This window comes from Hypanus sabinus, unplaced genomic scaffold (genome assembly GCF_030144855.1).
Source record: "Hypanus sabinus isolate sHypSab1 unplaced genomic scaffold, sHypSab1.hap1 scaffold_727, whole genome shotgun sequence".
In the NCBI taxonomy this organism is placed as follows: Eukaryota; Metazoa; Chordata; class Chondrichthyes; order Myliobatiformes; family Dasyatidae; genus Hypanus; species Hypanus sabinus.
In genome coordinates, this window is record NW_026781578.1 from 124,760 (window position 1) to 142,121 (window position 17,362).

Below are 17,362 nucleotides of genomic sequence, written 5' to 3' on the forward strand. Positions count from 1 at the left end.
ATGGAGTATGGCGTACTCAGCATGGGTACTCAGTACAAAGTTATCGCGTTTGAAGAAGTAAGTGCAGGCGTGAGTATATGAGGGACGACACACACTAAAGTAATATACCTTTAATTAGGTGATAAAGGCGATAGTTCCGGACCGGATTTGGTAGGCAAATGTTCCCAGTAACACACACAAAATGCTGGTGGAACGCGACAGGCCATGCAGCATCTTTAGGGAGAAACGCTGTCGACGTTTCGGGCCGAGACCAGTACCCTGTTAAATATATATATTCATTCAGCGGTGGTTATGGGGATTGCTAACCATGATTCTATAAAACAAAACTTTCATTTAAATTACATCGTATGTTTGAGCGGAATTTAGAGGTCAGAAGACGTGGAAGTCGCTGGGGATTCGGTGAATCGATGACTGCATGATTTAAATTGTTGAATATCAACTTGAGACGATACATAGCCTCCAACGTCCATATGCTTGAAACTGGAAAGGATTTCTTAAATGTTTGAAAGATTCTAATTATTGCTTAGTTGTTAACTGTTCAACACTTAATGGTACGACGTGTTCTGCAAACGCTTATAATGTGAATGCATCGAGATTGTAAAATATTGCACGAGGACAGGAAGTTTGCGGGTTCACTAGAAAAACAAGGAGAGGTAATTCGGTCGTAAATGAACGGAAAGCAGTCGTGTCTTTGTTAGGTTTGTATTAACAGGAAGTATGAATTAATCCTCTGTTTTATCACAGGGTATGACTGTCTGGAAAAGTCTGGTTCTTTGAGTGAAATGCATTTCCAGGTACTGAGTTGAATTTCAGAGAGTGGGTCTTTCCGAAATTATATGAAGTGTTAGTGTATGTGGGCCGCAACCACCCCGATCTTTCTTTCCTCTGGTCCTTGAAATATTCGATAAGGGATTACACTCTGGTATTTAACTGTTTATTCTATATGCGCCAGTTATCTACAACGGTTTTGAACGTAGAAAAGCGCATGTTTGCACTTTGTTTTGCATGTACGTGTGTATTTATATTGTGTTCTTTTACTTGTCTACCTTGTTATTGATTTCAGAGGGAGTCGCCGATTTCACACCGGCCAGGTAGAATCCTGGTAAAAAGGTATCCATGTATGATAAACCCACTGTTCAAAGGGAAATTGGTATTAGGATAAATACATTTGTACCGAATTAGGAATTTGATTTTGGCATTTTGGAATGCTAGTTCACTTGCCTGGTCAGACTTTAATTTGACCATCCTGCAGCTCTTAGATAAACGCTGAATCTCAGAATGCAACTGCACGTTATACTGCATCATCCGATTTCTTTGGATAGCTCCACCAGATGCTGCTAAATGTCGACTTTGCGGCCTCCATTGGAAAAGGTTGTTACGATGTTAATGTAGCATCCGCCCTGTTCTATGTAACGGGCGTACAGATTATACAGTATAACGTGCGGTTCCAATCTGAAATTCACAATTTTGCTGACATCAGTAAATTATCCAAGTGCTGCAGGATGGTCAGATTACAGTCTGCCTCTCTGACCACTGTAACAGCAGAGTCAAGATAAATTTGTAAACTCTACTAACCTTTATACCTTCTTGCGGAACATCGCTGGTCCCTGTCCTGCAGGCAGAATTCTGTCCAATTATTATCTAATCTGCTAATTTGCTAATTCCGTGTCCACGAAACCAGGTTTCCCAAGATAGAAAGCCATCTAAGTTTCTGAACGTACCGACCATGCCGAGCCCGTCAAACACCTTACAAAGTTAATACATCCCACATCGACCTCGGACTTAAGCGGTATTTTTTTTTTTCAATTTCAAAGAAATCAGTCATGGGCATAAATGATTACCATCCATTACAAAACCATGCTGCCTATCCCCAATCAGAATACGTTTCCCGAGATACTCATCGATTCCCTCCTTCAAAATCCTCTCGAATAGCTTGCCAACAACTGACGGAAGACTCACTGGCCTGTAAATCTCAGGACAATCCTCACGGAATTCTTGGAACAAAGAAAAAATCATTTGCCACCCTCCAATCCTCCGGTACTACTTCTGTGGATAGTGAGACCACAAATATCATGCCCCAATTCGCAGCAATGTCAATAACTCCAAGAAGTATCCCTATTATTTTTCGTCAACAAATGAATAACATTTTCCACCCTCCAATCATCTAGTTCTACTTCCTTGGCCAGCGAAGACACAAATATCCTGTCCAAAAGCTCAACAATATCTGAGCTCACCTTCCAAAATTACCTGGAGTATATCCCTTCCGGCATCTGGGAATCATCTATCAACTGGAGTATATCCCTTCCGGTATCGGGGAATCATCTATCACCTGGAGTATATCATTCCCGGTTTCGGGGCATCATCTATTACCTGGAGTATATCCCTTCCGGTATCGGGGAATCATCTATCATGTTTTCCAAGTTTCCATCGCATCCTCTTTTCAGCGTCGGCATGTTCGAGCATATCTGCCTTTTGACGCTGTGTTCACATTGATCAATGTATTCAGTGAGGAGCTTCACCGCCTCGTTGGACTCCAGACACAAGTTTTCTGCTTTTACCTCTGATCTGCCTACACTCTCTCAGATCTCCTCCTGTTCTTCACTTATCTTAGTGCATCTTTACTCCGCTTCTAACTTTGAAGTCCATTGTTAAATTCTTTTCTGTCTACATTGTGACTCGCCATAACCCTATTTGATACTAAACCTTAAGTATCTTCCTTTCTTCCTCCTGACGAGCTGTTCCATCCAGGGAGTCTTACATCAGTAGTGGGTAAACTACTGGAGGGGATTATTGAAGAAGCAATTTATGAGTATTTAGAGAAACGTTATCTGGTCAAGGAGAGATAACGTGGCATGTTGTCCTTTATGAGTCAGATTGAATTATTTGAAAAAGTGAAAATAAAACAAACAGAAGAATCAGATCAGTCGATGTGGTTGCATGAATTACGGTCAAGTATTTAATCAGTTCCCCAAAGTGGACTCATTCAGAAAGTCAGGAGGCATGGGATCGAGGGAAACCTGGCTGCGTTGATTCAGAATTGGCTTACTAACAGAAGGCAGATGATGTCGCAGACAGAGTGAATTCTGGATGGAAGACAGCGGCCGCCGTGTTCCGCATGCAGAGTCGAAATTTCGGTACACTTTATAACTTTATTTCGAGTTTGCAGTTAAACTGCTGAAATAGGACTGAGGGAAATAGTCGATTTATTCTGAACACTGAGCAGCAGCTGGATAATTTATGGAATTAGGACTGACGACGTAAGGACATCGCTGAACGATTGACTGTACCTCCACTTATCTAAATTGACCTGTCATTTACGTATTACAGGGCAAATGCTACATTCACTTCTAAGCACTACAACTTAAAACCAACATTTCGAAGTGTTCAGCCGCAGCTTTTGCTGCTCATTAAGATATCCAGCCTTTGCAAAATGCCAATTTGAAAATTCCCAATTGAAGTACACACCATTTTATCTGAATGCCAATTTACCTCTGAGTTGTGGTTTTATCGTATCAAGTGTCGATACGCTGATATTTCGATCTATTTAACCCTGAATCCACATGGCCGGTGTGGAATCCGTGTCTCCATCTGAAATTAATGATAAATGAAACACATAAACCTACACAAAGTAAAATCGCAGCGAACGCAAAGCAAATATCTAGGCTTACACTTATCTTCCTTCAAAACCATCACAGGCAATTGGGGAATGCAGAATAAACAACTTCAAAAGTTTCCATCTTCTCATGCAATAAGCATCCATTAACTCAGTCTCCATGCTTTAGTGTGTGCGAGGCCAGAGGGATCGAACAGTATCAACGACAGTCTAGATTGGTCAGTGCTGTGAGACACTAAAGTTCTAACCCAGATATACAGTCAGTCAGCCACAGGGAACCACTGCACAGAAACAGGGTTTCCAGCCGGTTCAGTCAGTGAGGAAATATTTAAACTGCCTACTGCCACCGACCTCACGCTATTGGAGTATAAATGTTGCAACTTGCTATTTGCTAGAGAATGAAATCTTAGGAATGTAGAAGACAATGGTGTGATAATAAGAGGAAGCTAAGAGATGTAGATTATGTAGTCTGAGTCTGCTACTTGCTATACATGTAACCAATTTAGCAGGAGAATGAAATCTTAAGAATGTAGAAGACAATGGTGTGTTAAAGAGAGGTAGCTAAGAGATGTAGATTAGAACATGATTAAGTCAGGAGGTAGATACAATAGTAGCGGATGCACTTGTGATACGCAACTATAGACTGATTGGATATGCTAATGCAACTAAACCAGGAGATTGCTATAAAAATGCTATGTACAAGGATCGGGGGGCAATTAGCGACTAGCTCAATGACTGTCTCAGCTTTGATTTGCAAATTAAAGTTTAACACTTTTTGAAGAATCTTCTACGTCTCCTGGTCGTTTGTGGGGCACGAGAAACCACGGCAAAATTGGCGACCGTGACGGGACCGGAAAGAGACCCGCGGAAAGGAAAAGGCAGATTGGGGACGCTTCCCAGTTCTCTCGGGACCCCCACAAGTCTAACAGAATAAAGGGTGCAGCAAAGCAAAAGGTAAGCGCTTTTTGCGACAATTTGGACTAAGAATTCTGTTGGTTTTGGGGAGGTCTTGGAGTCTCAGAAGTGTGGAACCACTGCCGAAGGGTCTCTCCGGTAAAAAATCTGGCAGAATTGGGGGTCAGCAGGAGGCTCAGAGGATTGATCAAGAACACTGCAGTGAGGGTAAATACAAATAAGTTAATAAGAAGTTGAGTTAAGAAAAATTCCACGTGGTGTTTGTGTGGATCTCTGTGGATACCGCTTCGTATAAGACGAAGATCTGAACGGGCAAGGAAAGGGAAAACAGAGAAAATCCTCGTGGATACCGCCTTAAGAGATAAGGGTCTGAGTAGACGAGGTGCAAAGAGCAAGTTCTGCGGATACCGCTCTGAATAGAAGTCTGTACGGGCAGAACAGAATAGGAAACAAGGACAGTCCAATATATAGTTTCAAGCGCTGGTAGATAGACGATAGACTAGGCATAGAATTAGAGTAAATAATATTATCCAGTAAATAAAATGTGAATCTCTGAAATACCTTAAAAAGAGAGAATAACATGACAGATAAAGGAACGGCAGTAGAGATTCTGAGCAAAAAATTCCCGATAAATATATATGAGATCACAAAAACTTCAGAAAAATGTGAAAAAAGAACCAAAAACCTCGTCACAAAGTGGCCAAGTGAAGGAACGTTTGATGTAAGTTTGTGGGAAGAAATGGAGGGATTAATTAGAAATTACAAACCAAAAGATAAATCTAAGAAAAGAGGGCAAAAAAGAGAACGAGAAATGGAAGTGCTAAAACTCTCCAGAACGGAGGGAGAAAGGCTGAGGAGGACAGGTAGAATATTGATTACAAGCGATGAAGACACTAAGGTGCCGGAGAAACAGCCTGTTAGAGAGAGAGAGGAAGGTACGGTGAGAAGCTGACTTCAGCTCCGTACCCGGATGCAAAAGAAACAGAAAAGCCCCCTCCCTATAATGAGGACGGAACCCCTAAGCAGTGCCCCCTGCTGACGGGAACAGTAAACATGCAGGGAGGAGTACAAGTTTGGGATAATGAGGAGGAAAAAAAACAATACGAGAAGGAAAAAGCGGCGATATGGAAGGAGATTCAGGCAGAAAGGATAAAGATGGAACAGGCAAAGAAAGAAATGGAAGAAGAAATTGAACAGTTGAAATACTTGAGAGAGGAAAAGGAGTATGAGGAGTAGCGGTTATACTATAGAAATAAACAGACTAGAAAAGAAAGTGGCTCATCAGGGCAGGAAGAAATGAGGCATTCAAGAAGAAGTGGAAAAAAAGATAGGAGATGAGAGTCCAGAGAGAAGGGAATCAAGCACGAGTAAGGATCATGAGGAGTCCCTGCCACAGGTGTACAGACACTGACAGGAAGAAAGAGAAGGTGACTCGTTGGAGGAGCAAGAGTTGAGAGAGAGGATGCGAGAATTTGTGGGGAAGAGGTAGGAGGCAGAAGCCTACAAGAGCAGAAGGAGGCGGTCGGGGAGCTACTTGCGGAAGCAGAGAGAGAGCCAAATAAGTTACTGAGAGGGGGTTGCCAGAGGAGATGCGCAAAATACTCCAGGGGCCAACCAAGTATTGAATCAAGACAGAAATGAAGGACTCCACAAGGAGACCAAGGGAAGATGAGGACCCCGGGGACATTTGTGTGGGAGTCAGTAAAGACATACCCTGAGACAGATGGGGAGTCAGGCGAGGAGGAGATCCAGGGCAGGTGGGAAGAAGGAGGAAGAATGATGCCGTTGTTAGTTAAAGGATCAGGACAAGTGCAGTATATCCCTTTGGGATCCCAAGACCTAGAAGGGCTGAAAAACACTACGCCCAGTCTACATGAAGGAGCAGGAAAATGGATTAGAGCCTTTGAAGAAGAAACAGCGGGACGATTATTGGCTGTGGGAGATTTGAAGGCACTATTGATAAGGTTGATAGGAACCTCCAGATTTAACGAACTAATGGAAATGGCTGGCATAGTGAACTCGAACGACCCGAGAACTGATGGAGACGGTTTGACAGAGTGAGGCAGAGGGTACGGCAGCCCCCTAAGAAGCTTTATCCACCCTAAGTGGACCCCAAATCCTTAAAGGCGGATCCACTGGGAGACACTAATAACCCAGCAGCCTACATAGAAAACCATTTGAAAACGTGGAGACTGGAGACTGACTGAGCAAGAGGTGGAAAATAGCTTATTTATCACCACACTGTCCCGACATAGCATTTTGGATGCAATGCCTCCACAAGTAAAATCCAAACTGGAGGAAGTGGTTGGGCTGACGTCAATGACCCCACAAGAATTTAGAGACCACGTAGTCCATGAGTTTGAGAAATACCGGAAAAACAAACGAAGGTTGGCTGAGCAGCAGGAAGAGGGGCAAAGAAAGTTAATACAAATGCAGCTCGAAGAACTCAAAAAGAAAGATAAAGAGAAAAGCAAAAAGATGCTGCCAGCAACCACCGGTTCGAGTACAGCCATCGAACTGGATGAAGCACCGCTATATGGAGGAACCGATCAGACTGTAAGACAAGGGCTGGAAAACCCCATGCCAATAATTGTCTTTGGAGGAGCATTCCCACAAATGCCCTATCTGGAACAGACTAAATTCAAACAGCCCAGACAGGACTGGAAGTCCCAAGGAGGGGGAGAGACGAGCTATGGGCAGAGGGGACCAGTAAGGAAACAAGGGGAAAGAGAGGTAGAGAGATTGCGCTGGGGATGTAATCCGCCAGGTCACATGAGAAGAGATTGTCCGTTTACACATGGCCTGTCACACACCAGCAGGAACCGATAAGAAGGGAACTAACGTTTAGCCAAGGACCAGCCCCCACAGGCCCAAGCGGACCTGTGAACCCCTATGCGAGGTATTAGGGGTGCCCCGAAAACTCGAGTGGGAAGGGACATTACCCAATGATAACAAGGGAGGCAGACGAGGAACCCATTGTTCAGGTTATGTTAGAAGGGCAACTGACACCAATGATGATAGATACTGGAGCCCCGTACACTTATGTACAGCCACAGTACGTCCTTCACCTTCCCATGTCAGGAAAGTTTATTAAGATGGTAGGGTTCTCGGGGAAAACACAGTTGACACAGTGCACGGCTCCAGTGCAGTTGAGAATGGGAAATAAAGGAATTGTTTTGCCGGTGCTAGTATTTAAAGGAACTCCGGTTAATTCGTTAGGCAGAGATGCCTTATTGAAACTGGAATTAAAATTAGAATGCACCAGAAATGGGCTGAATGTGGAAAGAGCAGGGGCTCAATTGATAGTGCGAGAAGGCAAGAAGGCTAATGTCTTTTGGATAGGAGACATCGCAGATCAGATCCAGGGAACCTGGGAAAAATGGAAAAAGGGCATGCAGGCTATATTACCCAGGGCTGTAACGTCCAAATCTGAGCTACACTGTACAGTGATTTTTGACGAGACTCAGAACAGGGAGTTAGAGGAGAGATGGCACCTGGAGGCATGTGCCCAACAGCACCTGGAAGGGGGTGCTGTGATCATTGGAAAGCAAGGGGCACCTTTACAAGTTAAGTGGAACACCTTTTTAGAAAAATGGTACAGGATACCGGAGGCTGCGCCCCACGTAACGTTGTTGGTAAACAAGGGATATCAGTCTAAAGACTCAGGACCCTTAGTTAAGAGTATGAATCCGTAACAGTGTGGAGGAAAATCACGACAGAGGTGTGGATATCAGAAGTCAACAATTGCATTAAAATAATGGTAAGTGTAGATATGGTAGGGACAGTGAGAGAGGTCGAAATAACCCCGCAACCACACCTGCCTTGCTGGGAAAGGAAAGAGGCCAGCAGAAAGAAAGAAGGTTAGATGAGTTGCCGTCTATTCTGTGGTCACACCATGACACGGACGGAGGGAAAATAAAAACAGCTAGTCCGGTGGAAATAAGGCTGAAAAGGGGAGCAATTCCACCCAGGATACCCTCTAAGACCAGAAGCGGAAGAGGGAATAGCATCGACAGTACAGGGGTTGCTTGAAATAGGAGTGCTTAAAAGAACAAACAGTCCATGTAATACCCCGTTGCTGCCGGTCTTAAAAGCAGATAAATCTAAATGGAGATTGGTGCATGATTTGCGGGCGGTAAATGATGTGGTAGAGGACTGGCCAGCGGTAGTCCCCAACCCACACACGCTTTTGACTAATGTTCCACCAGAAGCAAGTTACTGCTCAGTGATTGACTTATGTTCGGCTTTCCTCAGCATTCCTCTAGCCGACCTGTGTCAGTATCTGTTTGCATTTACTTACAGAGGTGCTCAGTATACCTATACCAGAATGCCGCAAGGGTTTAAACATTCACCACACGTTTTTAATCAGGTATTGAAGGCAGACGCAGAGGGCATGCCATTGGAAAGTACATTGTTACAGTATGTGGATGACCTGTTGATTTGCTCCCTCAGTAAGGAACAGTGTGAGCAGGACTCTATAACTCTGTTAGAGAAGCTGTCGCACGGAGGACATAGAGTATCCAAAAAGAAACTGCGATTTTGCACGCAGCAAGTGGAATACTTAGGCAGGGTAATATCCAAGGGAGTGAAGGCGATAGCACCAGATCAGATTGAGGTAATATCTAAGGCCCAAATACCCCAGACTGTAGGGCAGATGATGACGTTTTTGGGAAAGGCAAGTTACAGCTCAGATTGGATAGGAGAATATGCTGAGACTGTGGCACCTTTGGGAAAGATAATGAAAGAAGCAGGGCATACAAATTTGAAGAACGGCTTACAGTGGAATGGAGAGGTCTAGATAGTTTTCAATGCTATTAAGCAGGAATTGCAGTCAGCACCAGCATTAGCTTTGCCTGACTACGAGAAGGTTTTACATTTGTATGTATCCAACCGACAGGAGGGTTATGTCACAGCGGTTCTAACACAGGAGAGAGGCACAGGAAAAACAAAGCAGCCGATAGCATACTACAGTACGAGACTAGATGAGGTGGCTCAGGGGTATCCACCCTCTTATCAGGGATTGGCGGTGCTGTACTATGCATATGGAAAGACAAAATCAGTAACCCTGGGCGATCCTGTGACTCTGTACACACACCACAAAGCAGCAGAATTGCTGGAAAGAGGGAAATTTGTGCTGACGCCAGCCAGGATAGCAGCGCATCAGATGTTATTGACATTTCCAGACATAATTATACACAGATGTACTCCCAGTAATATAGCTGATTTTGACCCTTTGGGCTATGAAGGAGAACCCCATGATTGTGTAGGGAAGACGATGACATTTGCCAAATTGAAAGTAGATTTACGGTCAGAACCACTAGAGGATGCAGATGAAACGGTTCTGTTCGTAGATGGCTCTTGTTAAAGGGATTATGGTAGAAATCATGCAGGGTTCTCAGTAGTACAGCAGGATCAGTCGAGCTATAAGATTATTAGGATGGAGTCCTTTCCCCAACCGTGTTCCGCCCAACTAGCGGAAATCAAAGCCCTGACAGCTGCATGTGAAATGATTGAAGGTGAGAAAGTAGACATCTATACTGATTCTGCATATGCTCATGGAGTTTGCCATTTGTTCGGGGCAGTGTGGAAGCAGAGAGTTTTTAAAAAAAGTAATGGGGATCCCATACAACATCGTCAGCAAATTCTAGACTTAATAAAAGCCATAATGAAACCTAAAGCATTGGCTATAGTAAAATGCCAGGCACATAAAGAGGGAAATGATGTAATAACAAAGGGAAATCAAGCTGCGAATGAGGCAGCCAGAAAAGCGTCTGGATGTACATCAGCTGTCATTGCCTCCCAGGTAAGCCTAACTCCAGAACCCGAGGTAGAGGACCTAATTGAAATACAAGGTAGAACAGACAATGTGGAGACGGAAGTGGGGCCAAGCAGAACCCGGAAGGATTGTGGAGCATGGAAGACGTTTTGTTGGTAGCGCCCACCACTCTACTGACGATTCTGATTTCAGAAGCGCATGGGATGGACTATTGTGCAAGGGGGGAAGTGATAAAGAAAATAAAGGATGGTTTTTGGTTACCTTATTTACAGGCTTCAGTGGACGTTGTCTTGTCACAGTGCGAGGTATGCGCACAGGATAATGTTCGGAAGGGAATTACAACCCCAATAGGTCACATTCCTGTACCTGAAGGACCATTTAAACATCTAGTGATTGATTACGTAGATATGATAAAGACAGTGAGAGGGAAAAGATACATGCTGGTAGTAATCAATCGATTTAGCAGATGGGTGGAGGCGGTACCGTCAAGAGATCAAGGGGCAAAGACAGTGATTACATTTCTGACAAATGAAGTGATCCCAAGGTTTGAAATACCTACAGAATTTAGCTTTGACAATGGTTCAGCTTTTATCCAGAAAGTGGTCAAATTGGTACTACAAGCGCTGAGGATAAAGCAAAGATTTGCATGTGTATACTACTCTCAGTCGCAGGGCATGATAGAGAGAATTAATGCAACCCTGAAAGCATTGGACTGGCTGTTGGGAGAAAAAGGAGGAATTTGTGTGATGTTTGGAGAGAAGTGCTGCACTTTTATACCAAACAACAGTAGTCCAGAAGGATCGTTTACTAAGGCAATGTATAAGTTGAAAATTCCAAGATAGTAAGTTAAACAGAATGCAGGGTCCGGACATCAGTTTTTGACTGGTTAGAAAGTAGACTCGGAGGATGGGGAGCATGGCTGACTAAAATGGCAATAACTGTCAGTATTGTATTGTTGAGCTGTGTGCTTGTGCTGTGCTGTTTTCTTCCTTGTCTCAGATCTCTTGTCGTGCGTGCTGCAACCAAACAATTTCCGATGCTCCTGGCAATTACTGAAGCAAGCTTAGTGGGGAAAGAAACACCGAAAATGTATCGTTACAGCCTGCAACACCTGCGGGATGAATAAGAGCAAAACGACAGTGTGGGAGTAGATTGCAAGGGCTTCTGAGGCTTTTTCCCTGTTTCAGGTACAAAGGGAACAGAGTTTTGGCTCTGCGGCCCAGGGTAACAGGGAACAAATATTGTGAGGTCTTGGCGGAGAAAATTATACTTTAACCCGAGATTTGGGAATAAGTGCTTGAGTTTATTGGGGCTTTTGTGTGCGGACTCTTAGTCTTCTTTCTCTGTGTAAGACCCTATGTAGAGATGTAGATTATGTAGTCTGAGTTTGCTATTTGCTATGCATGTACCCAATTTAGTAGGAGAATGAAATCTTAAGAATGTAGAAGACAATGGTGTGTTAATGAGAGGTAGCTAAGAGATGTAGAAACAATAGTGGCGGATGTACATGTGATACGCAACTATAGACTGATTGGATATGCTAATGCAATTAAACCAGGAGATTGCTATAAAAATGCTATGTACAAGGATGGGTGGGCAATCAGCGACAAGCTCAATGACTGTATCAGCTTTGATTTGAAATTAAAGTTTATCCCTTCTTGAAGAATATTCTGCGTCTCCTGGTCGTTTGTGGGGCATCGCTGACATATCCCTCTCATCCGTGGACTTCTCCAATCATCTCTTAAAGGTTTCCATCTTCTCATGCAATAACGATCCATAAGAGCTCCGGAATCTTATATTGTTCCTCATCAGTTGAACCACTGGACCTCCAAATCATTGGCTCAAGGTCACCTGACCTACCTGGGTCACCTGGTTACTGGTCATTGTACAGAGCAACAACCAACATATGGAAATTTGCACAGCCCAGCCTTATGTAATCGTATTTTTACACCCTGACCGGTCCGAACCAGTTAAATGAGGCAACCCAGACAGAGTCTAACGAGACTACAGATTGCCTGTTTGATATGTCTGGCATTTTACATCACAAGTAGCCGCTCCTCTGAGCATGGTCTCTGGTTTTTTGCTCTGATTAGATTGTCCCAGAGTCAAGAATCAGTTCAGAGTCCACGCCCTTCACATAACAAATGGCGACTTGTTTGAGAATGGTCTCAGGTTTAGCAGATCATTACCTGAAGCTCCCTGTGTCCATATTCAGTTCCTCTGATTAAATTATTCCAGTTCAAGAATCAGTTCATAGCCCACAAAATAGGAGAAAACAGAGAGAACTGGTTTGTCTGCATCCCCGCCCTTGATCAGACTGTAGTTTCTTCTGGCCAACAGTGAGCCATTCAATCTGACACGACAGTATCTTTCTCGGATGTGCTGCCGTCTGTCTGCACCGGGGTGGATGATGGAGGTTTTGCAGAGGTGCCGAGTGCTGTAGGAGTCGAAGGGGTTTACAGAAATGCGGTGTGATGTAGGGGTTGGAACGGGTTTGTTACGTGCCCCCCGTAACGGGTTAAAAGAACCAGCAGAATTGGAACACACCTGGAGTCTGGTATTGTTACAAACAAAACACTACTTATCAGTATCTACGTAATCTCGTAATATAAAACCAGACAAATCAAACAAGTTACCAGAATTTATGCAAATCTAAGTGTGTAAATATAAAACCCCAAAATTCTTCAGCTTAGGTAGTAAATGATAGTCTTCCGATGGTATAAGAATGACGTCTGTTCAGTTTGTGATATTTTGAGTAGAAATGAGGAGAGAGAGAGAGAGAGAGAGAGAGAGAGAGAGAGAGAGAGAGAGAGATGATTTGTTTTCCAAGTAAGCTGATGTCATCGATCTTTCCGTTGCCTTCCGAAGTCCTGTTAAAGTTTTGTGATCACACAAAAGAGTACCGACTTCATGCAGTAAAGCTGTCAAAGGTTAAACACACCGATAACAATCCACCAGTCACCCCTTTCCCACACTGCAATCAAAACCCAGCCTTTCGTGGTCACTGAAAGTTTATCCAGTGTCTATTCTTTCTGCATTACCCTCCGTGTCTTCCGTGTGTCAGTGTGTCTGTCTGAAAACCCAGCTGACCCTGTCTATATCCCAAACATGCTTAACATCAGCTGTCCATTACATAGCTCCGCCCTTCCGTAACCATGGCAACTCAAGAGCTCGGTGGTGTCTCTCGCTCTCTCTGAATCGCTGTACACCAACTCTCTCTCACTTTATAAAGGCACAGTCCATATATAATACACCTCAGCATCTCGTCACAGTTTTACAGATAGCGAGGGATGTCAGCACACTTCTCCACCAATTTGGAAATGCAATTTACTTGTAGTACCAAATTGGCATTTCTGTCTGTAACAAAATGAAACCCGTCTTGTGTCGGAGTGTTTTGCTAATAATGTTCGTGCAACATTATACTGAGTGATCCTGAGAACCTGACTACAGACCGCAGTCCCTGCACTATCATGGCAGAATATGGCATTAACGTCAAAACTTCTGACAGTGCGGCGGATCAGATGGATCTTGGGGTCTGAGCCCACAGAACACACAAAGCTGCTACACAGGTTGATTCTGTGGTTAAGATGGCATATAGAGCATTGGCTTTCATCAAATGTGGGATTGAGTTTCAGAGCTAAGAGGTAATGTTGCAGCTATATAGGACCCTGGTCGGATCAGACTTGGAGTACTGTGCTCAGTTATAGTTACCTCACTACAGGAAGGACATGGAAACCATAGAAAGGGTGCAGAGGAGATTTACAAGGATGTTGTCTGAATTGGGGAGCATGCCTTATGAGAATAGTTTGAGTGAACTCGGCCTTTTCTCGGAGCGATGGAGGATGAGAGGTCGCCTGATAGAGGTGTACAAGATGATGAGAGGCATTGATCGTGTGGACAGTCAGAGGCTTTCCCCAGGGCTGAAATGGCGAGCTTGAGAGGAAATAATTTAAGGTGCTTTAAAGTAAGTATAGAGGAGATGTCAGGGGTAAGTTTTTTTTTACACAGAGGGAGGTGAGTGCGTGCAATGGGCTGCCGGCGGCGGTGGTGGAGGCGGAAACGATAGAGGCTTTTAAGAGACTCCTGTATGATTACATGGAGCTTAGAAAAAGAGGGCTATGGGTAAAGCCTAGGTAGGTCTAAGGTAGGGACATGTTCGGCACAGCTCTGAGGGCCGAGGGCCCATATTGTTCTGTAGGTTTTCTATATTTCTATTCAGACGACGGTCACTGGGTTTGCCCCACCTTCCTTTAATTTGCTGTTACTAATCAATCCCAAATGCCGATTGGCCACTAGTTGATTGCTCACCGATTGCTCTATTGCACTGCCGTGAGCTGCCCCTCGGACAATGAGCCTTATCGAAGTCCCTTCCTCTCCAGATTTCCCATGTCCAGGTTGCCACTAGTCAAAGCTACCGGACTTAACTCTCAGTGATGACCGTGTCAATACCAGCAACATGACACTGGCAACCGAGTACATTGTCTTAGACATGACACCTGCCAAATCTAATGCCACTCCCCTTCGCACTATATATAGACTGCCGTCTATGTATGCATATTGATCTGTTGTCCCCACATGTTCATTGATCCCTTTCCCTCTCTGCAATGTAAATACACCAGTTAAAGCCATCTCCTGCGTGTGTGCTTTTATTTGATATGTAGTTTACACAGACACAATGCAGGCTGACATTTGAGTACAGAAGTGATGACCTTAAGTTTCTCTATTCCTCCAACCATGAGACAATTTTAGATCTAGATTCTTTGTTGTTCTCACAGTTCCAGTCCAAGAAATTCATTTGTCTCTTTCACATTTTGCAAGGGTCATGTAAGAAACGGCAAGAAAAAAAACACAGATATAACTGTTGCTAAAAATTTTATTGGAGTGTTATTATACAAATGCACCAAGTTAACATGCTGTACCTATCTGCACGCAATGCAACAAGGACTGTTCACTTGAAATAACTTTACAATTGACTTAAATTGTGATGCTCCTGTCTATATTGTAATGTCATTATGGGTGCAGTCAGAATTAGGCTGAGTGATGACACCTAATATCTTTACAAACATTTGTAGAATGTAGAAAGGCGCCAACCTTATGAATTAATGAATCCTCCAATATAATTTAGGAATTAACCTTCTTACATTGCATAAACAACTGATTAACAAACACATGTTACAAACTGCATTCGATTCCAACAGTTGCTACATTCTCCCATGATTCATGTGGTCCTTTCCGTGGATGCAGACGTCTGGGGAGCATGAACACACTTCAGATTAGCATCATGCACTGCATCCCACAACAATAGCATTTCAAAAGTCCGGATACGGTGCACTAGCAGCAACTCACGGTAATAGCAAGGATTGAAAGATTCATCTTGGGTAGAAGGAACACTAAATCCAGCTGTCCTAAATCCGCTATGGTGATGTGGGGCTAGTCCAGCCTTGGCCAGACACATCCCAAAAAATACATCATCAATGGGGTACAGTTCAAGGTCTTGGGCTATGTGGAAAATGATGTGAGCTGTATACACAGACATGAGTATGCCCGCTCCACTAATGTATGGTGGGTAAAACTTGATGGTGGTCAATATTTCTGGTATATAATACTTACTCGACTTCTGGCGTTTGGGCCCAAACCCATAAATGAGTCGGCCCATAAACAGGTGTTGCTGAACCTTCATGCCTAGCAAATAGTCAACCATGTTATCGGTGTTGACAAAGGCATCATCATCTGCACTAAAGATGAATTTAGCACTAGGGCAAAATTCACTGACCCACTGCAGCAACTTGTATTGTTTGAGGGTGAGGTTGTAAAAGGTATCCAAGAAATCCCATTGTAGTATATCTCTGTGTTCTCTGTTTTCCATGGCTAACAGCTGATTCAATTTCCTATTTTTATTTTGGTCAGAAGAGACACCAGAAATAAAGACTCTCTTAATTAGGACCCCATTGAATTCGCGTTCTTTGCCCCAAGTCTTCCTTATCATTTCCCACCGATCCTGATTGAAAGGGTGAGATTTGATCACCAGCAGCAGGAAGACATTCTGAGATCCTTCTCGACCACCACATTTGTCTGGAACATTTTGAATCATGTCAAATTCTCGACAGTGTTTATACATCAAGTAGTTTTTTATGTGCTCTTTCTCTTGATGAAATGAGGACAGGTGCACCAATGTCGTGTTCGCGTGGCACTTTGGCTTGAGCACTGATTCAGTTGCATCACCAGTAACAACCTTGGGCAGGTCAATGCGATGAACAGTTTCTGCAACAACATCAGTCTCTCGACATTGGTCATTATCCCAGAACATGAAGAACAATCCCAGAGTAATCAGAACACCCAGCACTACTTTCTCATGGAATCGCCGATGTCTTCTCATCTTTCACCTGAAGTACAGAAAAAAAATTGATTAATTCAAAGAAAACTTTACATTTCCATGATGCTTGAGAAGAATGGGAAGTTTAAGCTGTAATGAAGATCACTAATGCTTTGTAATATTGACCCCAAAATGTTGGTGAGGTAAGGAATAGGCAGAGCCCTACACGCTGCTGAAAGTTTAATTAACCTGAAGCATTCCATCCCAGCAGAAAAACAAATCTACCTATAGGATATCATCTCTGTCATTAAACTGAAAGTCGCATAGTTTATTTCTGGGCCTTAAAGGTATATGATTCCAAAGGCTTTATTCCACCTCGCTTCACAGCTCTCATCACTCCTCTCGGGGCTTAAACTGAGCTGGGCCAGACATAGAGCAATATAGCACAATGCAGGGATTTTTGCCCATGATGTTGCACCGACCTTTTAATCTGCTCCAAGATCAATTGATCCCTACTCTCTCAAATAGATGTCCATTATTCCTTCATCCATGTGTCTATCTAAAAGCTTCTTAAATCTCACTGATACATCTACCCTTATCACTTCCCAGGCTGTGCATTCCATACAGCCACCATTTACTTTTTGTTAAAAAAAAAATACTACTTCTGACAAACCCCTATACTTTTCTCTAATCACCTTAACATCATGCCCCCTGATATTAGTCATTTCTGCCCTGGGGAAATGTT

At 43.5% G+C, this 17,362-nt stretch overlaps 1 protein-coding gene across 1 annotated transcript; it reads right to left on the minus strand.

Moving 5' to 3' along the window:
* Positions 1–15,522: 15,522 nt before the first annotated feature.
* LOC132389978 (N-acetyllactosaminide beta-1,3-N-acetylglucosaminyltransferase 3-like) lies at positions 15,523–16,680 on the minus strand. Its single transcript, XM_059962558.1, has one exon. The coding sequence runs from the start codon at positions 16,678–16,680 to the stop codon at positions 15,523–15,525; it is 1,158 nt and encodes a 385-aa protein (XP_059818541.1).
* Between the last annotated feature and the right edge of the window lie 682 nt (positions 16,681–17,362).

Bases quoted from the DNA above. Each gene is read 5' to 3' on its own strand.
- LOC132389978 (XM_059962558.1), bottom strand. From the start codon at position 16,680: ATGAGAAGACATCGGCGATTCCATGAGAAAGTAGTGCTGGGTGTTCTG.